Source organism: Lutra lutra, chromosome 9, assembly GCF_902655055.1.
Source record: "Lutra lutra chromosome 9, mLutLut1.2, whole genome shotgun sequence".
Classification (NCBI taxonomy): Eukaryota; Metazoa; Chordata; class Mammalia; order Carnivora; family Mustelidae; genus Lutra; species Lutra lutra.
Genome location: NC_062286.1, coordinates 130583497 through 130608314, shown reverse-complemented (window position 1 = coordinate 130608314; position 24818 = coordinate 130583497). Strand labels below are relative to the sequence as shown.

Here is a 24818-nt window from a genome sequence, read left to right as displayed (position 1 = left end):
CCTTATTTCTGGAACCCATGTCCTACCCGTGTTTTCCCCTAGAAACTAGACATACCGCTTACTTGGTCAAGAAATACCTTTTTGAGTATCGACTGTATCAACATTTATATTAAATAATACATGTATGCTAATGAAGCCATCAAGCCTTTGAAGAAGGGGTGCCAAACTCTTGGTGGTGGTGATTCTGGGAGGCAAGGTCAGAAGTGGTGTTTTTTTTTTTTTTAACCAACATGCATGTATTACTTTAGGCAGCTGACAAGAAACCGCCAAGAGGTGAACATAAGCAGAGCCACAGAGAGTCTCTGGAAATCTCTGTGACTGGGTGATGCGAGAGGCTGGAGGCTGGGGCTGCGACCGAGGGCTCTGACCCAGGCAGGTGCGCTCACCCTCATGACCCAGCCCGCTCCTCCTCTCCACTTCCGGTGGAAGGCAAGCCCAATAACCAATCAAAAGGGGCAGTTTGGGCTCCCCAGATTCCTACCTCAGGTCTTGCCCGTTGTCATCAGATGAGACGTCGTCAACGTGGATCTGGTCACAATCCTACGGAGAATGTGGCAAGAGGAGAAAACGAGGAAGTGTGACTGTAGTCTCTGAGAGCGAGTCAGTTTCATAAGCTGAGCACTGGCGTGGGAGTCAGGAGTCCTGGATTCTAGTGTGAGCTTTGCCCCTAAAGGTTAGGTGACCTCCCATGAAGTTCCATGCCTTCTGTTGCCTTTGGGACCCTTGTAAACGAGGTTGGCTGTTGAGGGGGAGTGACCATGTAATCTGTCATGCACACCAGACTGTTTTGCAAGTAAAGGGACTGCTGTTAAGATTGCGCTGGGAGGACAGGCACAAAACAGGACCACCTGCCTCTGCCCTTGGGTGTGTGAGGACATATGGGCACCCAGCTCTGCAGTTGAAGCCTTTGCCTTAATCAAGGTATGTCCTCTGCGTGGAAGGCTCTTCTGCCTTCATCCGTGCAGGGAACCTTGGATCGATCAAGCATTCACTTCCAGAGGCACCCCCTTCCCCAGCCCCCCTCTGTGTCCCGTGACCTGTGGCCAGCACTGATCGGGCACTTATCATAATGTGTAATGTACGAGGCTTGCCATTCCACAGACTCCCGTGCCCCGCTGCTCTCCACCACTCACACCCGGCTCAGTTCTCTTTGGGGAAACACCTTAGTACAGGTGAGTTAAGACCGAGGGGAGGAGATGACGGAGGTGGGCACGTGCCCCAGGCCCAACTAATCAGAGGGACCCGGGAGCCTTCCAGCCTCAGTGGTGGTGTGAAAGGGGAGCATGTGGTCTAAACTAGACCAGTGAGGGCCAGCCCAGGACTCTGGCTGAGACCTTGGGGGAGGGGGTCTCTCCTTTACCGCAGCTGCCAGGTGGTAGGATTCAGCCTGGAGAAAAGCAGATCTGAGAGCTGGAGAGGGATGAGGCCCTGATCACAGTATTTGATCCCCAGGATCCAGCCCCAGCTGAAACCAGAAACCAGACCACCCTGACCGTGGTAACCTGAGTAATTAATACCCCCCCCCACCTCCCAAATGTCCATGCCCCAATTCCAGGCTCCTTATATAGAGAAAGGGATTAAGTTAAAGGTCCTGAGATGGGGACATTATTCTGGATTATCCAGGTGGGCCCTAAGTGTAATTACCAGGGGTCCTGTGAGTACGAAGCAGAGGGGTATTTGACGACGGAGAGAATAGGATTGGGATGCCATTGGGACGGCACAAGCCCGGAAATACAGGTTCCCACTAGACACCAAAAAAGGCCCAGACTCCTCCCCTCAGAGCCTCCAGAGGAAACCAGCCTTGCCCACGTCTTCAGCCCAGTGAGACTGCTTCTGGACACCCGTCTTCTAGAACGATAAGGGAACACTCAGCTTAAACCACTGAGTGTGTGGTGATCGGTTACAGCCACCACAGGAAATGACTCCCTGGGCTCTTCGGTTTGAGCTAGTGGAGTTGGATTTCTGTCACTTTGCAACCGGGTGACATAACCGCTTCCATGAAGCTACACGCAACATCCAGCCAGAGGGGTCACCTCTGCCCCCGCCAGGAAGTCCACCCAGGTGGCAGGACGACCAGGCGAAAACCGTGAGCGTGCTGTGCCTGCTCCGGCTCCTGGTGAACCCCAGGCTCCGGAATCTGACCACCTCCCGGCTGTGTGACCTCGAGCCAGTGGCATAACCACCCTGAGCCTCCAAGGTCGCCTTGGGAAATGCGAGACAGAGGAAGATCCTTCATGGGCTTGGCGTGAGGAGAAGGGAGGTGCTGGGCTAAATGCACCTAGCGCCAGGGCTGGAACGCGGCAGGTGTGGCATGAATGGTAGTTTCTATTACTGTGTTAAGATTTAGGAATTTCCACATTTTGGTTGCAAGGTAATTTCAGGAGGCAGGTGTCTCCTGGAAAACACTACAAAGGAGAGGGAAGCACATGGAACTCTGAGGTTGACCTCTAAGAAAAAAACTGGTGGGGACATCTCTGGCTGGCTGATGGGAGGGTAGAATCTGGGGGAAAAAATGGCATTGTCAACGTTTTGAGCACATCTCTTTTTACTTAAGGAAGAGGCTTGAGGGGCGCCTGGGTGGCTCAGTGGGTTAAGCCGCTGCCTTCGGCTCAGGTCATGATCCCAAGTCCTGGGTTCAAGCCCCGCATTGGGCTTCCTGCTCAGCAGGGAGCCTGCTTCCTCCTCTCTCTCTGCCTGCCTCTCTGCCTACTTGTGATTTCTCTCTGTCAAATAAATAAATAAAATCTTTAAAAAAAAAAAAAAAAGAAGAGGCTTGAATTTATCTTCGAGAATAGGAGCTCTGTAGGGGATGGGAATGATGGGAACCCCTCCCCTCATTAATTTTTAAAGACCTATAGGGGTAACCATGTTGTTATGGAGATGTGGGGGTGGGGACAGTGGCATTTGGGGTGGCCTGGGCTACTCTGTGGGGATCAAGGCTGGAGCCTGGGAGAAAGGGGTGGTGTGGCCACTATTCTCTCTCTGGTCCCCTGAATGGGCTTTGGATTGCAAAGGGGTTTGCCGGAAGGTGAGCTTCGCTTCCAGAGTCCCTGGCACACACTGGCCCACAGCCCTGTGGCAAAGTATGACCTCGAGTCCTGACACCTGGGACCTCTCACATCCGTGGGCCTGGGACAGCGCCAGGGCCTGGGCAGCAGCGTGCTCTGACAGGCCTGGATGGAAAGGGCCATGGGGAAGTTCCACCATGTGGGCAGGTGGGAGTAGGGGCAGAGGGCAAAGAACATGGAGGATGTTAGGTGGTGAACCCAACTGAGAAGCTCTTTGGGGAGCAGTGGGAAAAAAACGGGCTACAGAGTGACCGCTCTTGAGCTAGCTTACACCCAAACCTCTACTGTTCTTCATTCTGCATTGCCTTTCTTCCGTGGGCCTGGAATTCTCATCGATATTTGGTGGTCTCAGGTCTACCCAAGACCTTTCCTGAAATAGCAGAACACAACGGTACACCCCAGCTTGAAAGGTTCTACAGTCACGCTGTCTAAGACAGTAGTGATTAGCCACATGTGGCTACTGATAATTATTTTTTTTTTCTGATAATTATTTTTAAATAAACTTAAATTCAACAGCATACAAAATTTAGTTCCTTAGACCTATTTCAAGTGCTCAGTAGCTACATGTGGCCACTGGCTACTGTACCAGACAGCACATGCATGTCCATCATCACAGAAAATTCTAGTGGACAGTGCTGCTGTCGAGGGGTAAAGGAACCAGGCTGACGATTCTTCTGTGCTGATAAGCTCACTTAGGGAAGAGCTTGCGAGCTGGCCTGGAGACCGGGCTCACTCAGCCCACGCTATGCTTGAAACATTTTTTTTTGGAACAATAGCCAATATGTAAACCTGGGAGACTGCTCTTTCTCTCCTCACCTTCTCTCCCCCTTTTCCCTTCTTGTTCTCACTCTCTTCCTCTGTCTTTCCAGATTTTCGGCTACTCAGACTTTACACGCTCTGGCAGTGTGGCGCTTGCATTCATCCGTCCCAGCCATCCCTGGCCCTTTCCAGGGCTCTGCAGGCTCGTCTGGGTTTTCTGCCCCTCACATTACCTGCTTACATGGCCCCAGTGGGCGTGCTAGTTGGAGACCTCTGAGCTGCAGAAATCTTACCTAGATGGAAGGGTCCTCGACCAGCAAGCCTAATATGTTCATGAAAATGGTCTTTAAAAGCCAATGCTGACTTTGAAGACCCAGGCACAGAGAAAACAAAATTAGTAGCAGACTTCTACCCCCCGTCCATGGCTTTGCCTGAAATTGGAAAAACACCTCCTTCTGCTCTCCAGTCCTTGCCTCAAGCTCAAAAGCTGCTCCGGGGGTCACACGGGCTCAGGCCCCTGGGCAGGGTTCCCTGTGCTTTCCCTGATGTCAGGGGAAAGGCATGTGGGAGGCTCTGGTTTTCTCATTTGCAAGGGGATTGTTGGGGGTGCTAAAGTGTGACAACAGTAGCGATCACATTTCGGGCTTCATAAAATACCATGGCGCTCAGCTAGACGCTACCTCATACTCCACCAGCTGACCTGGATCCTGTTACCCGCTGGGCCTGGGCTGGCAGTGAGGGGAGTGCGACAGTGCCGAGGAGGGGAGCTCTGGGGGAGGAAGATCCTACACCCCCCAATTCTCCTGCGTGGGGGCCCAGGCTTTGGAGGTGGGATGCTGGCTTTTCATAGCCTAGGGTGTTTCTTGCCTCTTCGGGGTCAAGTGTGGCCATCCTGCGGGGTCTAAGCAGGATCCGCTCATAAAGACAGAGGAAGGGTTCTCATGCCCTGACCTGGGTGAGACGCCGGGGCCTCCATGCAATCCCCACCACGGGGAATTCACACTTTCTGATCCGGAGAAACACCCGCACATTGGCTTGTGCAAGAATGTCGATCATCCCAGTGAAAAGCAGGAAAACGCCTCAAGTTCCCTCAACTGGATCATCGCTAAATAAACTGTGGTACGTCCATTCAGCGGACTCCTGCCTGGCGGGTCAGAAGAGTCAGGGAGACTTTTGTTAGTACACGGAAGTATTCCCAAGACATCCCACTGTGTGGGGAAAAAAGAGCAGCCTGGAGAACAATACAGCCAGGTTCACACTGTACATATGTTGTTGACCTAGGAGCGACATGGGGGTTTGGAGCGCTGACCCCCACGCAGTCAAAAATCTGTGTATGAGGGGCGCCTGGGTGGCTCAGTGGGTTAAGCCACTGCCTTCGGCTTGGGTCATGGTCTCAGGGTCCTGGGATCGAGCCCCACATCGGGCTCTCTGCTCAGCAGGGAGCCTGCTTCCTCCTCTCTCTCTCTCTCTCTCTGCCTGCCTCACTGCCTGCTTGTGATCTCACTCTGTCGGGTAAATAAATAAAATCTTTAAAAAAAAAAAAAATCTGTGTATGACTTCTGACTACCCCCAAACTTAACTGCTAAGAGCTTTTGTTGATTGGAAGCCTTACTGGTAATATAAACAGTCAGTTGCCACAGATTTTATATATTATATGTATTATATACTGTATTCTTCTTTTTTTTTTTTTTTAAAGATTTTATTTATTTATTTGACAGACAGAGATCACAGGTAGACAGAGAGGCAGGCAGAGAGAGAGAGGGAAGCAGGCTCCCTGCTGAGCAGAGAGCCCAATGCGGGACTCGATCCCAGGACCCTGAGATCATGACCTGAGCCGAAGGCAGCGGCCTAACCCACTGAGCCACCCAGGCGCCCTATATACTGTATTCTTAAAATAAAGTGAGCTATACAAAAGAAACTATTAAGAAAATCATAAGGAAAATACTTGTTACTTTTAACAAATACAGGACTGTGCTGTATTTATTTAAAAATCTGCATATCAAAAAAAAATCTGCATATCTGGGGCACCTGGGTGGCTTCGTGGGTTAAGCCTCTGCCTTGGGCTCAGGTCGTGATCTCCGGGTCCTGGGATCGAGCCCCACATTGGGCTCTCTGCTCAGCGGGGAGCCTGCTTCCCCCCTCTCTCTCTGCCTGCTGCTCTGCCTACTTGTGATCTCTCTCTGTCAAATAAATAAATAAAATCTTTAAAAAAATAAAAATAATAAAAATCTGCATATCTTTAGATCTATGCAATTCAGTCTCATGTTGGGGTGCCTGGGCGGCTCAGTTGGAAATCAGTTGAACATCTGACTCTTGGTCTCAGCTCAGGTCATGATCTCGGGGTCATGAGATCGAGCCCCATGTTGGGTGCTGTGCTTAGCATGGAGTCTGCTTGTCCCGCTCCCTGTGCTCCTTCCCCTGCTCTAATAAAAAAATTAAAACAAACAAACAAACATGTTGTTTAAGCATCAACTGTATTTATAAAAAACAATTAAAAACAAAGTAAAATATTTTATATTTTACATATACATAAATGGAAAAAGAAAGATCTGGAAGCTTACGCATCTGATTGGAAGCAGCAGTTCTATCTGGGAAGGCACTGGGATTGGGTTAGTGGTCAAAGGAGGCTTTAAGTTCATCAAAATGCTTATTCCCTCCTTCTCTCCCTCCTCCGCTCTTTTTCTGTAAGGATAATGTACATATGCATTGTCTTTGAAAATAGGAAATGTTTCATGGGAAGGAGACAGACAGGATCTAACACAGGAGCAGGAGGAGGGATCAAGGGAGAGGGAAAGGCAGATTGTTCTGCTGAGCAGGGGGAATGATGGGTTACTTGGTCCCAGAACCCTGGAATTATGACCTGAGCTGGAGGCATATGCTTAACCGACCAAGCCACCCAGGCGCCCAGCACTTTGCCTATATTAAGGGGGATGCTGTTGACATGCCGTCGCACAGAGGAGAAAACGAAGTGTAGAGAAGTGCAGAAACTTGCCATTGTGGGCTGAGTTGTGATTGTGAAATCCCAGCCTCCAGGACCTGCAAACAGACCTTATTTGGAAATAAGTTCTTTGCAGATGATCGGGTAAAGGTGAGATCATGAGGATGGTGGCTCTAATCCTTATAAAAAGGGGAAATGTCGACACAGAGACAGACACAGGCAGGGAGAATGCCAGCTGAACATGAGCACAGACAGGCATGGCACAGACTCTCCCTCACCGGCATCAGAAGGAACCAACTCTGCCGGCACGTTGATCTCAGACTTCTGGTCTCAAGGACCGTGACACAGTGTTCCTGTCATTCTGGCCACCCAGTGTGTGTACTTTGTTCTGGGAGCCCCAGCAAACGGATACAGTGCCCCAGGCTACACAGTGAGGGAGAGGAGGAGCCCAGATCCACAAAAACCATTTGTAAAAACACTTCTTGTGGGGCGCCTGGGTGGCTCAGCGGGTTAAGCCGCTGCCTTCGGCTCAGGTCATGATCTCAGGGTCCTGGGATCGAGCCCCGCATCGGGCTCTCTGCTCAGAAGCCTGCTTCTTCCTCTCTCTCTGCCTGCCTCTCTGCCTACTTGTGATCTCTGTCAAATGAATAAATAAAATCTTAAAAAAAACAAAAACAAAAACAAAAAAACACTTCTTGTGGCCCCAGAACCACATCACACAATGCATGGGTCAGGAGCAGGGAGGTTTCAAGGATGAAAAGTGGCTCTTGCCGTCCAGGTACTTAACATATCACTGGGAAAGAGGAGGTACACGTACATGAGAGGCTGCATTGCTCATCCAACACACAGACCTACTGATCACCTACTATGTGCCCAAAACTAGGTTGGATCCTGCTTGTGTCCTGAAGCAGGTCCTGACTCCTTGCTTCCCCTCACATTCCTTCACGAACCCATCAGCAAATCCTGCTGGCTCTCCCATCAATGTATATCCACCATAGGTCAATATATATTCACGACAAGTCAATGTATAGTTGGTTTATGTCCACGATCTGACCATTCACACCTCCTCCACTGCTCCCACCACGCTCCAAGCCCTCCTTATCTCTCACTGAGATCAGTGCTCAGCAAACTACAGCCTCCCTGCGCAAATAAAGCTTTATTTAAAAAAAAAAAAGATTTTATTTATTTGACAGAGATCACAAGCAGGCAGAGAGGCAGGCGGAGAGAGAGGAGGAAGCAGGCTCCCCAAGGAGCAGAGAGCCTGATGAGAGGCTCGATCCCAGGACCCTGGGATCATGACCTAAGCCGAAGGCAGAGGCTTTAACCCACGGAGTCACCCAGGCACCCCCACAGAAAGCTTTATTGCAGCACCATCAAGTTCATTCATTTACTACTGTCCATGGCTGCTCCTGTCCTACAACAAGAGAACTGAGTAGTCAAGACAGAGAGTGTGACCGGCAAAGCCTGAACTAGCTACTACCTGCCTCTTTACAGAAGAAGTTTAGGGACCTCCGAGTCAGACTCTTGGGTCATTTCCTCACTATCCCTGCTTCTCCCCCTTCCATGCCCCATCCTGCCAGGCCAGTCCACATCTTGCAGCCAGAAGGGTCCTGTTCACTCCTAAGTCAGGTCCCGTCCTTTTCTACCCAAAACCCCACAACACCTTCCTCGAAACAAAAGCCCGGTCCTCACGAAGGAGGGCCCTGCACCCCACCTCCACCTCCCACCATCTCTCACTGCACTTGCAGACACGGCAGCCTCCTGCTGTTCCTTCAACAACTGGTACACGTCTGCTACAGGACCTTTGCACCTGCTGTCCCTTCTATTTCAAATGCTTTTCTTTCCCTTTCCATTTGCTAAAAGCCTGAAGAGGCTCTGTTGATATAATCTCCTTTGTAAAAATGGCCCCAACTCCACCTTATATCGGGACAAATAACTTGTCTTTGTTTTCCCCCTTTGCGGGGCCTCTAGGACTACCTAGGTCTGATATAGTGGCCAATCTCTACTCTTATCTGGGAATTTTGAAAAACTCTAAAGATAGCATCCATCAGAGAATATAGCAGTTAGGAGCATAGACTCTGGACCCCCAGGTTCAAGTTCTGGCCCTGCCACTCAGGAACTGAATGACCTTGGACAAGGTATTGAATCTTTTTGACCCTCAGCTTCCTATCTATAACTGGGCTATGGAACACTACTTACCACACTGGGGTACTGCAAGGATTAAATGAGTCAGTAGAGCTAAGGCACTCTGAAAGGGAGAGAAAATGAAAATTCTTGCTATTCTCACTAATTTGAATCCTATAGGCCTGAACTCTGTGCCTGGTACAGTAATGGTCAAAGTGGAACAGAGTTCACCATCAAGAGAGGCTCATGGACGGCCAACCCTGCAGATAAGGCAATTTAGAAGCAGAGCAGAAAAATGCATTCCTCAGTCAAACCCCACCAACATGTCAGGACGCCGTGCACTCCTGCGTCTCAGGGAGCCGGGGCAGGGGAGAACTGGGAGCGACGTTCAGGTTCGCGTCTCCTAGGTGTCGCAGTTGTGGTGTTCAAACACCCCTCCCTGGGCTTCAGTCCCAGCCCTGCCGTATTCTAAGTACATGACCCTGGGTGGCTTACTTAACATCAAACTTTTAGTTTTAGAATGACTTTAGATTACAGAAAATTTGCGAATATAGTACAGAGCGTTCCCATATATCCTAAGCTCAGTTTCCCTTATTGTTAACATTATATATATATATATATATATATATAATATATATTATATATATTATATATATAACATCTTACATATATATGCATTTTAAAGATTTTACTTATTTATGAAAGAGAGAGAGAGAGGAGGAGAAGTAGAGTGGGGAGAGGGACAGACTCCATGCTGAGCACGGAGTCAGACATGAGACTCGATCTCAGGACCCCGAGATCATGACCTAAGCTGAAACCAAGAGTCAGACACTTAACTGACTGAGCCATCCAGGCAGCCTAACATCTTATATTTGGATGGTGCACCTGTCATAACTAATAAATTACTATATCCTTATTAACGAATGTCAATTTCTTCTTTTTTTTTTTAATCACAAGTTGATTTGCAATTTAATTTTTCTTTTCAACATTCTGTTCTGCAGCTTCCTTGGCCCTTTTTGCCCGGAAGCCGAAGAGCCGGGCATTGGCACGGGTCACATGAAGACTGATGAACAGCCTGCGTTTCTTCTCCTCTGGGAGGACCCCGACTCTCTCCGCATGGACATTCTGTGTGGGCATGACCCGGCCCATCAGCTGGATGCCCAATCCGAGTTCTTCGGCAGAGCTAGTCATGTGGACATGTTCGGCCTTCTTGGAGCCACTGAGATCCCAATGGTCTGTGCCACCTTCTCGGGGATGCCAGGCACCAGTAACCCTTCCAAGCAAAAGCCCCTGCCAGCTGGACTTTGGTGCAATGCCTCACCAGGGGGCAGCCCGCGATGGGCCAGATGGGTTCCAATGCAGGGCACGGTCAAAGCAGTGTGCCTTGGCTCGCTGGGTCCTGCCTCTGTGGCTCTGCCATGTCCGCTGCTGGAACCACGTTGCCACCTGCCACTGTCAGTCCTTTGGAAATGGGGCTTCAGGATCGTGCCATTCTGGCTGGGCGCATGGCTGCCACCTCTGGGCCTCCTCCGAAATCGGCCGGCCCAACTAATTTCCATTGTTTATTCAGAAATCTTTAGTTTTCTCCCTCATGTCCTTTTTCTCTTCCAGAATTCCCTCCAAGGCATCACACCACATTCTGTCCTCTTCTCTCTTTAGGTTCCTCCAGGCTGTGACAGTTTCTCTGACTTTCCTTGGAGTTGCTAACACTTTCAAGGGGTACCAGCCAGCTGTTTTGCAGAACGTCTCCCAACGGGGATTTGCCCGTTGTTTGTCTCCTGGGTAGACGGGGTTATGGGTTTCGGTGAGCAGGACTGCAGAAGTGCCATTCCCACTGCATCATGTCAAAGGTGCATCCTATCAACATGACTTCCCCTGCTCAGGGTGACCTTGACCCCCTGGCTCAGGTGGTCTCCATCAGGTTCATCCACTGTAAGGTGACTCTCCTCTCCTTTCCATACTGATCTCTCTGAAAGGAAGTCACCATGCAAAGCGCACAGTTGGGATGTAGAATCTAAATCAATGATTCAGGGGGCTCAGTCGGTTAAGCATCTGACTCCTAGTTTTGGCTCAGGTCGTGACCTCAGGGTCATGAGATCGAGCCTCGCTTCTGGCTCTGTGCTCACTGGGGAATCTGCTTGAGATTTTCTCTCTCCCTCTGCCCCTCCCCCATCCATGTGTACTCTCTCTCAAATAAATAAAATCAGGTTCCTCATCCATCAAACAAAGCCGAAGAACCGTCCCTTGCAGGCTGCGGTGGGATGTGAGTGAGGAAATGCACGTGCGCTGCCCAGACGGGAGCTCAATAATGTCTGCGCTGGGCAAGTTAGCATCGTGGTGCCTCAGTTTTCCCATCTCAGAAATGGGGGTACGCCCCAGTATTTAGCGTCTGCGGCGGCGAAAGGCCTGAGTGAATGAGTGCAGGCGGGCCCCGTGGACAGTCTGAGGTACATGTCAGCTGGGGCTGTGACCGTGTTTATCATTCCTGGCTGTGTCCTGCGCTCAGCTCATGCCATGGCCGGCGTCCTTCTTTCTAGAAATGCATTCAGATCCTCTATGGCTCTGTCCACCTTCTGGGTGGGGCGTGAGGGCGCTGTCAAGGTTCCTCAGGCTTCTGTTGTTATCTGTGGGGCTTCTGTTTTGTGTATACGATGGGAAGGTGGTGTGTTAACTCCTGGGGGAGCTTTTGTCTTTGTCTTGCACATTTACGTCAGGAGTTTCTTCTCCTCTTGCTGTTGGACCTTGCTTGTCTTTCTCCAGATGTTGTCCTGGCTACACCAACCCTCTCTGCTCTCTCTTTCCCTATGAACCCATCGTCTACAGCACCGTATTGAGTCTGGGGAACCTTCTTTCCCCAGCCAGATGGCGGTCACTCCCTGTGGGAGAGGCAGCAGAGCACGGTGGGTGAGCCCTCAGACTCCGGAGCCAGGCTGCCTGGGTCTGAATACTGCCACTGCCAACTGTGTGACTCTGGTTCACGTAACCTCTCTGTGCCTCAGTTTCTTCATTTGTAAAATGGGTGTTTTGGACTGAATGTGTGTGCTCCTGCCACAATCCATAAGGTGAAGCCCTGAATCCCAGTATTTGGAGCTGCGGCCTCTAAGAAAGTAAATGTTAAGGTTAAATGAGGTCAGAAGGGTGGGGCCCTGATCTAATAGGATTAGTGCCCTTTAAGGAAGGGATGTCAGAGAGCCCCTTTTCTCAGTCTCTGCACACACACTGAGGAGAGGCCACGAGAACGCAGGGAGTAGGTGGCCTTCTACAAGCCAGGAAGAGAGTCCTTGCCAGAAACCAGATCTGCCAGCACCTCGGTTGGAGATCTCTAGCCTCCAGAACTGTGAGAAAATTCCTTTCTGTTGCTTAGACCATTCAGTCTGTGGTGTTCTGTTGTGGTGGCCCGAGCAGACTAAGACAACGTGTAACAACGAGGATTACACAAGTTATGTGCCCCACATCGGGCTCCCTGCTCAGCCGAGAGCCTGCTTCTCCCTCTCCTCCCTGCTCCTGCTCTCTCTCCCTATCTTTAGCTCTCCAATAAATATATAAATTCTTTACAAAATGAGTTAAAATTAAATACAATAGAAATTCCGGGTCTCACTTGCACTAGACATAATTCAAGGGCTTCCTAGCCCCACATCGCCAGTGGCCACTGTACTGGACAGAACATTTACAGCACTGTAGAAAATCTACCAGACGGGACTGCTCTAGACCATCGGTTTCCAAATGGTTTTGACCATGACTTTCAGTAAGAAATACATTTGCTATCACACAGAGATTTTAATTGCCAAAACATAATTTCTACAACTGGAACAATTTTCCAACAATATTCACCACTACTGTTTGTGACGTACCCAATCATACTCTAGTTTACTCTTTTCTCCTTAATTGCTGAAGAAAGGATGCTGGTCTTCACCGTTTAAATGGTCATGGTTTGCTTTTTCCAAAATGTTAGCGCTCCTTGTGTGGTAGGAAGTGGAAGTGCGGGAATGGGAGAATGACCGATTTTGAAGGCTTTTCCTCATTTCAGTCCCACAGCGACCTGCAGAAGAAGTTGTGACTCAACCAAATTCAGTACCTTGTTCAAGGTCTTAGAGCTAAGAAGGAGTGGGATGGGGATTTGAACCTGGGTCCTTCTGATCCCGGGGTGGCATCCCCATTCTCTTCCCAGTGCGAGGCCTCTCTGGGGAGTGGGAGCCTCCATGGCCGTGGTTCCAGGCTCTGGTCCTTCATGAGGAACCGTCTTGGAGTTTGATCTATAGAAGCCCCTTTAGTTTACTTCTCATTTTATCTTGAAATCTATTCTCCTTTTCAGACGTTTAAAACCCTCATTTCAGGGTTCCCTGGGTGGCTCAGTCCATTAAGCATTTGACTCTTGATTTTGGCTCAGGTCATGATCTCAGGGGCATGGGATCGAGTCCCAAGTCGGGCTCCATGCTGGGTGTGGAGTTTGCTTCAGATTCTCTTTCTCCCTCTCCCTCGGCCCCTACCCTCCACTCTAAGAAAGTAAAAAATAGGGGTGCCTGGTGGCTCAGTGTTATTAAAGCCTCTGCCTTCAGCTCAGGTCATGATCCCAGGGTCCTGGGATCGAGCCCCACATTGGGCTCTCTGCTTCGCAAGGAGTCTGCTTCCTCCTCTCCTTCTGCCTGCCTCTCTGACTACTTGTGATCTCTGTCAAATGAATAAATAAAATCTTTAAAAATAAATAAATAAAACGTTTACCTCATCCTAAGTAATATCACCTATGAAATCACTGGCTTAATGGCTCAATCGTTTGCACCCCCAGACATGAGGAGGAAAAAAACCCGTACGTTTAACAAGTTCTTTTTTTTTTTTTTAAGATTTTATTTATTTACTTGACAGAGACAGAGAGATCACAAGTAGTCAGAGATGCAGGCAGAGAGAGAGGAGGAAGCAGGCTCCCCGCTGAGCAGAGAGCCCGATGCGGGGCTCGATCCCAGGACCCTGAGATCATGACCTGAGCTGGGGCTCGATCCAGGACCCTGAGATCATGACCTGAGCCGAAGGCAGAGGTTTTAACCCACTGAGCCACCCAGGTGCCCCCACAAGTTCTTTTTTCTTTTTAGTATTCAAGTAAAAGCCCGCCGCCTGAAGCCTGGGTTGGGCTGTCCACTGCGTGATCCAGGAATCTCGTGCAGCCGGCCTCAAGGCCTTAGCGCCATGATTCTCCAGTGGGTGCCGCCGGCTTTTTGGGTGTGACGGTTCCTGACGCGCAGGGCAGTCCACAGGGCCGGGTTATTTGGCATTCCGGGTCCTGCCTGCGGCTAGCCAGTAGCTCTTCCCTTTCCCGGGACGACTGGCACCCTCCCTCCCATTTCCAAACACATCCTCCTGGCAGGATGGCCCTGCCCTGGAGTCTAGGGAAAACACACCGATGACAAGGATAAAGACGTTGCAACCCCCGACAGCGCGTGCTCTTGGAGAGGACGTGGTAACAGCGCCCACCCTCTCCCACACCCTGAGCTGGCCCTGGCCCACCACAGCCTCCGTTTCACGTCTTTCTCTTGCCTAAACTGAGAGCCTTCTTGCTGGAATTTGGAAACGCTCCCAGTCACACCACCGACACAATCTCAGCCATTCAACAAGCTCTAGATTTTTAAATCTATTTTTAATCAAAGTTATAGTCTCTTGAAACAGAAAGAACGAATTCTTGTCTTGAAGATTTGCATTTTTTAAGAGTGCAGACCTTGGAGTCCAGCAAACTCTGGTTTGAATCTTGGGCTTAATACTTCCAGCTGCCGTGAGCTTAGGCAAATCCCTAACCCTCTCTGACCTTTACTTTCCTCATCTGTAAAATGGGGTAAAGAAACATGATGGGCTGTACAGGGTTGTCACAAATTCCTGGCACCTTTGCAGGATCCTATATGTACATGATGATAATGAAAATAATTAGAATAAAATAAAACTAATAATACTGATAACCATCAGTTATGTCATGCTATTATGTTCTAGAGGCTTTATATACATTAATTCATTTAATTCTGAGTAATCTTATGAGGCAGGAATTATAATTATTCCCATTTTGCAGATGGGGACAGAGGCACAGAGAGGTTAAGTACTCACCCGAGGTCACACAGCTTTTAACTGCAGAGCTGGGTTATGAACCCAGGCCATTTGGCCCCAGAATCTTTGCCTTCAACCATTGCCTCATATTGTCTCTGGTAAAGATCCACCAGACTGGGGAGGTTTGCAGTTCGTCTTTTGACTTTTTGCACCCATCGAAGACATTTCAAAATCTACTGATAGCATGCCGCCTCTGTGCTGGCATTTGGGTTGGGTAGGCACTTACTAGAAACGCTTCACACTTCCTGTAAAGTGGGCTGCCCTGGCTGCCTACACTACCTCCTTTATCTGCCAATGAGGGAGCGCCCAGTGGCCCCTGAAGCTGTGTGGGCACAGGCAGAGTCTCAGGGGGTCCAGGAACGGGGTCTAGGAACAACCACTGAGAGGGTCCGTTCCCAGGTCTGGATCTGGACTTGCTCCTAGCGACTCCCATCTCTCCGGGTGACTTGCAAGGCTTGGCGGAGACCTTTCATGGCTCCGGGTCTCCAGGAGCAGAGGGCAAACGACGGTCAACCCTGTGGGTCTGGTTACAAACAGCCCAGTCTCTGCTGTCACTGTTGGGGACTTAGCCAGTCCAGGTAGTCCATGTGCCAGCGCAGGGCAACCTCGTACAGCAGAGGAGCTGGGCCCAGGAGCAGGACAGTACACACTGCAGCTCTGATCTTAAACAACAGCCTACAAGGTATGTTTTCATCCTCGTTTTACAGAAGAGGCAACGGAGGTCCAGAACATCGAAGTCACATTGTATCTAAGATCACTCAGTGAACAGCAAAATGGGGCTCACACCAAAGTCTGACTTCAACGTCTGTGCCTCTGCCGCCGCCTTATTTGTTGGGTGTTTTCTCTGCTTTGAAGGTCATGGTTCTCTGCCAACCTTGCTTTTGCAAGCACCCCATTCATCCTGGGGTGGATGGAGGAAAGAGAGCGCTCTCTGCCACAGGAAGTTCCTGCCGTCACCCAGCCTTTGGACAGGTGGAGACCGGCTTGGGCGTAAATGCCAGGGCCTCCCAGCTGCGGACGGCACCTGTGATGCTCGAGTCCCCCAGCACGCATGCGTGTGGGGGCGGGGCGCTCTCAGGACTCTGCTTTCTTCCTGCCACTGGCAACACACTGAACCAGCCCAGGGGGCAACCCGTGGCTCCCCGCCTTCCAGCCTACACCTCGGCGGGTGTGGGAGGTGTCTGACCCTGGGCAGAGAGTCCTGAGGGCTCTTATTCACTCCAAAATTTCTCTTTACAATGGAGCTGGGTTCTAAGTCAGCTCCAAGTATACTTTCTTTCGCCTTCTCTTGGTTTTATTGGGTTTACGGGGAGATAGAAGAAGAAACCGAGCTGTTGTATCTCCCAAAGCTACACGGCTTTACTGGGGCAAATCCTAACCCTAGAGGAATGGGATGCTCCCACCACTTTCTCTAGGGGCGCACACGTGCACACATACAATGTTACGTTCAGTTTCAGGGGTTCATGTACTCTTCACAGAAGGGGTGTGACCCGAACCATCGCTCTTGAGCTGTGAGTTCTGCAAGTGAGAATTTGTCTCTACGTTGCTAAAGTGCCTGGCTGGTACTTCAGATACGCATTTTCATCGAAAAAGGTGAAACCAGTTAATAAACATGGATCTGTCTGCAGGAATGTTAACTTCTGCCGTGTTGTATGTTCCCCAAACATACCATTCTGTTTCTAGCCCCTTTAACATTTGCACCTGCTGTTTCCTGGCCTGGGAGTACTCTTCTCCCACCTTTCTCTCTCCTGTACTTTCTCCCCATCCGCCCAGCATCTTTTTTTTTTTTTTAGATTTTATTTATTTATTTGACAGAGATCACAAGTAGGCAGAGAGAGAGAGGGGGAAGCAGGCTCCCCGCGGAGCAGAGAGCCCGATGTGGGGCTCGATCCCAGGACCCTGGGATCATGACCTGAGCCGAAGGCAGAGGCTTCAACCCACTGAGCCACCCAGGCGCCCCATCGCCCAGCATCTTTAATACCCAAGTATCTTTAATACCCAAGTATCTCTTCCTCTTTGATGCTTCCCCTGTTCCCATCATCCCAATCAGAAGGACCACTTAATCCCTTCCTCCTTCGGGTTGCCATGGGAATGTCCAGCTGTGTTACACGTGTGTCCCTTACCAGAAGGCGGGATCCTCAGGGACAGGGGACACACCTGGCTCATTTCTGTGACTAGAGCCCCTGGTACATAGAAGATGGGCAGCAGAAGTTAGTGGGAGGAATACAAGATAGAGGGACAAGATGGGGGAAAGAAAGAAGGAAGACTAGGCGGATACATGGAAGAAAGGAAGGGAAGGAGGCCAGAGAGGGAAGGGAGCTCGGGAATGCATGGAGAGAAGGGAGATGGAAAATGCGTGGGAAGATGGATGAATGGACAGCTGGATGAATGAGTGTGGGGGGAGGACGGATGGATGGAAAGTCCAGGGGGCTGACAGTGACGGGCTGGAAATACAGGTGGATGGAGGGAGGGTCAAAGAATGGATAAACAAAGAATGGAAGGAAGGAAAAAGGAAGGGAGGGAGAGAAAAGGAAAGAACAGATGGGTGAGGTTCTAGGGGGAGGGAGAAGTGGGGGAGAGAGAGAGAGAACAGGCAAGCCAAGGCAGAAGCAGGGCAAAGAGGGAAGACAGGGAAAATGAGGCCAGAACTTTCTCTAATGTGGAACCGCCGTGCTTTGTTCACCCCGGGGCCATGTTGACCGGCATCTCCTCCCCTGCAGCCTGAGCCGGGAAGTCAAAGCCAAGAGAGCTGTGTTCCCTAGAGCCTCCGCTCAGCTGGAATGGAGGCCGCAGGACTAGGTCAAGCGTTGGCCTTGGCCGTGAGTCCTATAGCCCTCTACGAAGTGGCAGCTCGGGAGGCTCCCCACTAAAGGGCTTTCTGGGTGAGTGCAGGTCAGTGAGCCCCGAGGATGGTCTCCCCAGCTCTTGAGCCATAAGCGCACCAGTTTCAGTTGAACCTGCACCTTGCCCCGCAACCCAGCCAACATTTTGGATGACGCGTCCCCTGGCCCAGTTTCCAAGCTGCTCCTGCACAAAGGTGAGGTGGCCTGGAGAGGGGAACTGGTTGGCGGAATTTATGCCCAAGCCCCAGCAGCTGGAGTCCATGACCTTGTCGTATCTCTATGTTGCATGCACGGCTTTTGAATCATTGTGAAATCAGAAGTTGTATTGTTCTAGCTTGTAGTAAGATAAACGACGTCTAACAATTTAAAGGAAACAGTTTGCCTTGGTACCGTGGAGTCCCTCCCCCCCCCCCCCCGCCCTTGCCCAGCCCCGGGACACGCGCTGCACCCCTGGTGGAAAGGGGCCTGCTTTTTGGGCACGTGCGGCAGGCCAGGCTGCGTGCGGGTGGCTTTCATCTCTCCCCCATCATCATTACAACCTGCGAAGCTCAGTAGTTCTTCTACCTGTTGAGCGCATGAGGGAAATGAGGCTAGAGGAGAGGGAGACCCCTGCCCCGGGCACACAGCCAGGCATGGGCGGAGCCAGGGCGCCAAGGCAGATGGAACGGATTAGAAGGTGCTTGCCCTGAGCTCAGGACAGATGTCCTGGAGAGCCTGAGATACAGCTGACCTTGGCGCCTACCCTTTCTCTGGAGTCTTCCCCCTGAGTGCTTTCACGTGGGAGGCGGGGTGCCTGACTTGACGGAGGGAGCTCAGGTACCTGCTTCTACCCTTGCCCTCTCTGGTCTGTTCACCCAGCAGCCTGACGGAGCCTCGGAACGTAAGTCAGATGGTGTTCTCCTTCTGCTTAAAACCCTCCAGCGGCTTCCTGTCACCCTGAGAAGATCAGCCAAAGTCTTAGGATGGCCCAGAGCCCCACGTGGTCTGCACCCAACTCCCACTCCACTACCATCCTCCCTGATCCTGCGCCGGCTTCCCTGTCTCCAGAACCTGCCAACTCGGACCATGTCTCAGGGCCTCTGCCCTGCTCTTTGGTCTGGACTCTCCCTGTCCGGACACCCACGTGGCCTGCTCCGTCACCTGGTTCAGGTGTCCGCTCCAATGTGCCAATGTGGCACGAACCTTACCTGGTCATAGCGAGTGAAATAACAGCTCCGGGACCGTCTCTGCTGGTCTCTCTTTGGGGCACTTTATCTGACATTAAATATTTGGTGGTTTGAGGTCTGCTTCCCCAGCTGGAAGGTCAGTGCTTTAAGGGCGGGGATCTTGCTGGTCTCATCTGTCCCTGAGTCCACAGCCCTTGGCGGAGGGTTTCCCTGAAACTGCTGCTGCGACCGAGAGTGGACTCCCTTCTCTACAGATGGCCCTTCAGGCTCCGAGCGGAGGGAGGGTCTTCTGACTTCAGCCCCAACACCTAACCATCCATGCAGGCGCTGGCCTCTCTGGCTTCGGGTGGGCCATGGCCCTCTCCCGACTCCCACAGTCTCCCTGGGGAGCACCGGGAGGCTGCCCCGTGGATGTGGACAGGGGTTCCTGCCCCAGCAAGCTAACAGTTTTAACATGGGCACCACGGTTTCAGTTCTACTGGGGTGCCTCGGGGGCGTCTGTCACGGGGGACATTTCTGAAAAGCATTTAGGGAGTAAAAGCAAACTGGCTTCCCTGGGCAGCTCCAGCTGGGAATTCAGTCCTTCACCAGGAGGTGTGGCTTCCGCTTCGGAACCGATGAGGAACAGCCGAGAGGGCTAAAGACATTGCCTTCAAACACACAACAGTCCAGCAAAACACCTGGCCCTGAGCCTCAGGTTCTACCCACACCGATAAAGTGCCCACTGTGTGTCAGGCGTTCTTACTGTGTGGGTCTTTAACTCTTACCTCTGCCCGTCACTTTGGTATCTTCCCTGGGTGTCGCAGACATCTCCAACTCCATGTGCCCTCAACAGAAGGATGGGTTTCCCCCCTGCATTCCCACGTCTGCCCATCTCAAAGGATGGCACTGTAACCCTTGTCAAGCCAAGCCTCCCGCCGCCCCCCAACTCTTCTATCTCCCTCATCCCCCATCCAAACCCTCAGGAGCCCTCATGGCTTTAGCGCAACCCTGAAGCCTTGATCCAACCAACTTTCTTCTGTTGCTTGGACAACTGCAATAATTTCTTTGCTGATCTCCCAGCCTCCACCCTTTGCCTCCTGTTGCCTACTCTCCACACACAGATCTCATTTAAAACATAAATGAGATCACACAGCTTTTCCTGTTTAATGCTCCCTGGCCCCACGCTGTCTACAGCACGTAGGATAAACTCTGATATCCATGACCCATGTCTGGCCCACACCTCCCTCTCCAGACTCTCTTATCCCAGTTGCCCCTGTGCTTTCACTCATTCACTACAGTCACTGTGGCCTTCACACACTTCCCACCACAGCGCCTTTGCATGTGCTGGTCCCGCCTCTCTAGATCTCCACCTGGCTGGCTGCTCTTTTAAGCCTCAGCTCAAGTGTCCCCTCCTCCAGAGGCCTCTCCTGATTCCCTGAGAAATGCTGACCACCTCCCCACAGCCTACCCCTCTCTCCCATCACTCACTATCATATCTCATTGTTGTATTTTCTTCACGACCATCTCATTAAATGGACTTTCTCATTTATGGATTTGTTTGGCTGTTTATTGCCGAGGCCCCGGGGATTGAAGGTGACACAGCTGGAGTTCCTGCCCTCATGGAGCCAACATTTTAAGGAGGAGATCTTGAGAGACTAAATCCAGCCTGGATTTTTCAACTACAAGAGCCAATAATCGCTCTTCCTTTGCTAAAGCCAATCAGGTTTCGTGATTTGCAATCAGCCGACTCTGTATTACATTACGCTCCATAAATATTTGCTGAATTCAACTGCCATGTTTGTTTTGCTCATTTGTTCTCTCCCTCCCTCCCACCTCCCTCTTTTTCCCCAAGACACGAGAGGTCACTGTAAAGCGAGTCTGCACGTCGCATCTGGCTGAAGGGACAGTCCTGGGCTTGATGCTCACAGAACCTACCATGTCAATGTTCTCTTTTGTCATCAATGACTTTCTACATAGATCCTCTCTTTGATTCCTCAAAAAGTTGAAAATAGAGCTACCCTATGACCCAGCAGTTGCATTACTCGGTATTTATCCCAAAGATGCAAATGTAGTGATCCAAAGGGCCACCCGCACCCCAATGTTTATAGCAGCAGTGTCCACAATAGCCAAACTATGGAAAGAGCCCAGATGTCCTTCAAAGATGAATGGATAAAGAAGATGTGGTGTATATACACAATGGAATACTACTCAGCCATCAAAAAAATGAAATCTTGCCATTTGCAATGACGTGGATGGAACTAGAAGGTATTACGCTGAGCGAAATAAGTCCATCAGAGAAAGACAATTATCACATGATCTCACTCACGTGTGGAATTTAAGAAACAAAACACAGGATCATAGGGGAAGGGAGGGAAAAATAAGGCAAGATGAAATCAGAGAGAAAGACAAACTGTAAGAGACTCTTAATCATAGGAAACAAACAGGGCTGCTGGAGGGGAGGTGGTGAGGGAAGGAAAACCTTCCTGATGATACGTATTAGTCACGCTCTGGGCCAACCAGGCTAGATCTGAATTCAGAGCCTTCATATTTCTACTTCACAGGCTAGTCCCAGGGATTTTTGATTCCAGGAAGAAATATTCCTGCTAAGATAAACTGGGGGGTTCTTTCATACACAGTATAATTTTAAGTTACCTTCATTTTGCAATCTGGTAAACCAAAAACACAAATACAATTTGCAAAGCCATTTGATCCCTCCGTTAATCCTCTTATCAGCCAAAACAACAACAACAACAACAACAAAGTCACACCAAACCCCTTCTCACCTTGTAGAAAGCTGCTTGCTCTTTCATCAGAGGTAAGTCATGCATTGTATTTCCCTCCTTGCTTTGGCTACCAGGGAGCTCAGAGAGATTAACTCTGAACTTCACCGCAGTAGTTGGCCTGAGCTAGATTTTTTGGTACAGTGCTTTACCCTTATTCGTTAACTTAGCTTTCTATTCCTTTGCTTTGCTTTAATAATTCAATTTTAAATATGTTTTCCATTTGAAATCCTTCTCAAATCTTTCTGCCACAGGCTGGATATAAACAAAGGAGTTAAATTCATTTCTGACGCTATCTCCTTCCCCTTTCCTATCTCTTTTGCCACTTGCTTCGGGCACAGAAGCAGACACTAAATAAGCACCAGTCCCTCTGCTTGCTCTCTCTGTAAAACGTGTTTTCAGGGGAATGTAAATTGTTTTTAAAAGCTTCCATCCTGGCCCACTGCTAATTATTACTGACCCAGGAGGATCTGTACTAATTTGCCTCAATAAACTTATTAAATAGTAAGTTTCAGGAGGAAGCTACCACATGGCCTTAATTGGATTAGCGAGACCACCAGTGGTCATCGCAGCCAGAGTGGCGAGAAGCCCACTGGCCGCATGGGGCAGCTGTGGCGATCAGCTGGCCAAGTGTGTTTTCAATAAACTGTTGCTGGCCACAGCGTTGTGCCTTCTTGGGGGTTGTCAGCAAAAGTTTCTAGCCTCCAAAGGAAAAAGGAAAAACAGAAAAGAGAGAAGGCAGCATCTCTTCCCCTGAACCCGCCGCAGGTCGTTAAGCATGGGGACTATGACGCGGGACGGGGCGGGGGTGCCAAACCTCCAGGTCGTTGAAGAACAGATGCGTATCTGCAAGGTTGAAGATCATTTCTTCCATCATCAGGCCGATGCGCACCGATGTCGTGGTGTCCTGGTAGAAAGAAAGGACAGAGTCACCTGCTGGCGGCGCCTCTCTCTCCCATCCCCCCTGCTGACAGGCAGGGTCATTCCCGATGGGCTCCCACATAGTCTCAGCTGTGTCTCCATGTGGGGTCAGGGTGACGATGCTTGACAGCTTCTGAGATTTCCCTTCTAGGCGCCCCTAGTTTCTACTAGCCCTCTCCCCCAAATGCCCCCACAACTGCGACTGTGCTCAACATTGCCAGATCCAGGAATGGCAGCAAGAAAGGAGGGCCCCTCCCAGCCTTTCCCCTTCCAGGAAGGCCTGGGAGACTGCAGGGAAGCAGCGCAGACTGTCTAAAACCCACCGTGAGAGCCGATATGTATGTTGGTTGTCTCTTTACTACGGTCTCTCTGTGGATGCTGTCATACTCCTCCAGATATGTGCACTATCACGGTGACCTCACAAGAGGATTAATTATAAAAACAAGCGCACAAACAAAACCCCATGATGGCCCATCCTTACCCCGGAAATCTAGGCCGCCATTAAAAAAGCAAAGTCTCCCCATTCCCCACGTCCCTCTCCAGAAAAAAAAAAAAAAAAAAAAGCAAAGTCATGTGGGAGTTCCTGAGGTGAAATATCACCAAGATATGAAGTAACAACTGTGCAGTAAAAGGGTCCCTTCTCTCTCCCTCTCCCCTATACACAGGCTGTGGTAGACTGCGGGACTCTTCACTCATATTTGGGGTCTCTTCCTGGAGAGCTTCTCCCTGTAGGAGGATGACCCACATCGGGGGTTGGCACACTACACCCATGGGTCCAATCTGGCCTGCTGCTTGTTGGTGTATGGCTCATGAGCTAGGAATGAATATCCACATTAAAAAAATTTTTTTTTGAGAGAGAGAGAGTGCATGTGTGTGCAACTGGGGGGAGGGGAAGAGGGAGAAAGAATCTTTGGCAGGCTCCACACCCAGCATGGAGCCCGATGCAGGGCTTGACCCCATGACCCTGAGGTCATGACCTGAGCCGAAATCAAGAGTTGGACACTCAACCAACCGAGCTACCCAGTGCCCCCAACTTTCTCCATTCTTCAACAGCATGTTGTCTATGGCAAGTTTGGCACTTTGAAGGCAGAGGAGAGCAGGAGCCACAGAGACCAGGTGTCCTGCAAAGCCTAAAATATTTACTATCTGGCCCTTTGCAGGAAAAGTCTGGCGACCCCTGAAATATACCCTCTCTGTTTGACTCAGATGCGACTGTGTGACTTGCATGGGTAATGATATGTGAGCAGAAGTTGTGTTTCATTTCTCGTCTGAAGATTTAAAAGCAAGTGCATGGTACTGGGTATTTACCCCAAAGATTCAGATGTGGTGAAAAGAAGGGCCATCTGTACCCCAATGTTCACAGCAGCCATGGCCACAATTGCCAAACTGTGGAAAGAGCCAAGATGCCCTTCAGCAGACGAATGGCTAAAGCAGATATGGTCCATAGATACAACGGAATATTATGCCTCCATCAGAAAGGATGAATTCCCAACTTTTGTATCAACATGCACAGGACTGGAGGAGATTATGCTGAGTGAAATAAGCCAAACAGAGAGAGTCAATGATCATATGGTTTCACTTACTTGTGGAGCATAAGGAATAACACGGAGGACATTAGGAGAAGGAAAGGAAAAGTGAATTGGGGGAAATCGGAGGGGGAGAAGAACCATGAGACACTGTGGACTCTGAGAAACAAACAGCATTCTGGAGGGGAGGGTGGCAGGGGGTTGGTGAGCCTGGTGGTGGGTATTAAGGAGGGCATGTACTGGATGGAGCACTGGGCATGGTGCATAAACAATGAATCTTGGAACCCTGAAAAAATAAAACAACAAAAAAATGAAAACAATAAAAGTCAGTGCATGGTTGGTCATGCTCTCTCCTCCCACTTCACAAGACTAAATGTTCCAGAGACAAGATGATGTGGGTCAGAGCTGCAACAAACCAGAACGGGCATATACCATAAAAGAGAAGTGGATGACGTCTTGGAGATGCTTGTTACTGCAGCATAACCTCGCCTAACCTAACTGATACATGTGAAAAATACTCGGCACGATGGCTCTCCGTTCTGGCTACACACTGCAATGATTGGGAGAAGGTAAAAGTCCTTACGCTCAGGCCCTCTCCTGGGCCAATAAAATCAGAATTTCCGAGGATGG

The 24818-nt window shown here is 50.2% G+C and overlaps 1 protein-coding gene and 1 pseudogene across 2 annotated transcripts in view; both read right to left on the bottom strand.

Moving 5' to 3' along the window:
- EYA2 (EYA transcriptional coactivator and phosphatase 2) overlaps positions 1–24818 on the bottom strand; it is a 270028-nt gene that overhangs the window by 29673 nt on the left and 215537 nt on the right. For both annotated transcript variants that reach the window (XM_047746704.1, XM_047746703.1), the window contains exons 10-11: positions 22559–22648; positions 482–540 (exon numbers count right to left, since the gene is read on the bottom strand). In XM_047746704.1, coding sequence (XP_047602660.1) covers positions 482–540; positions 22559–22648 — 149 coding nt within the window. The remainder of the gene's footprint in view (positions 1–481; positions 541–22558; positions 22649–24818) is intronic.
- LOC125109600 (60S ribosomal protein L13-like) lies at positions 9804–10678 on the bottom strand (annotated as a pseudogene).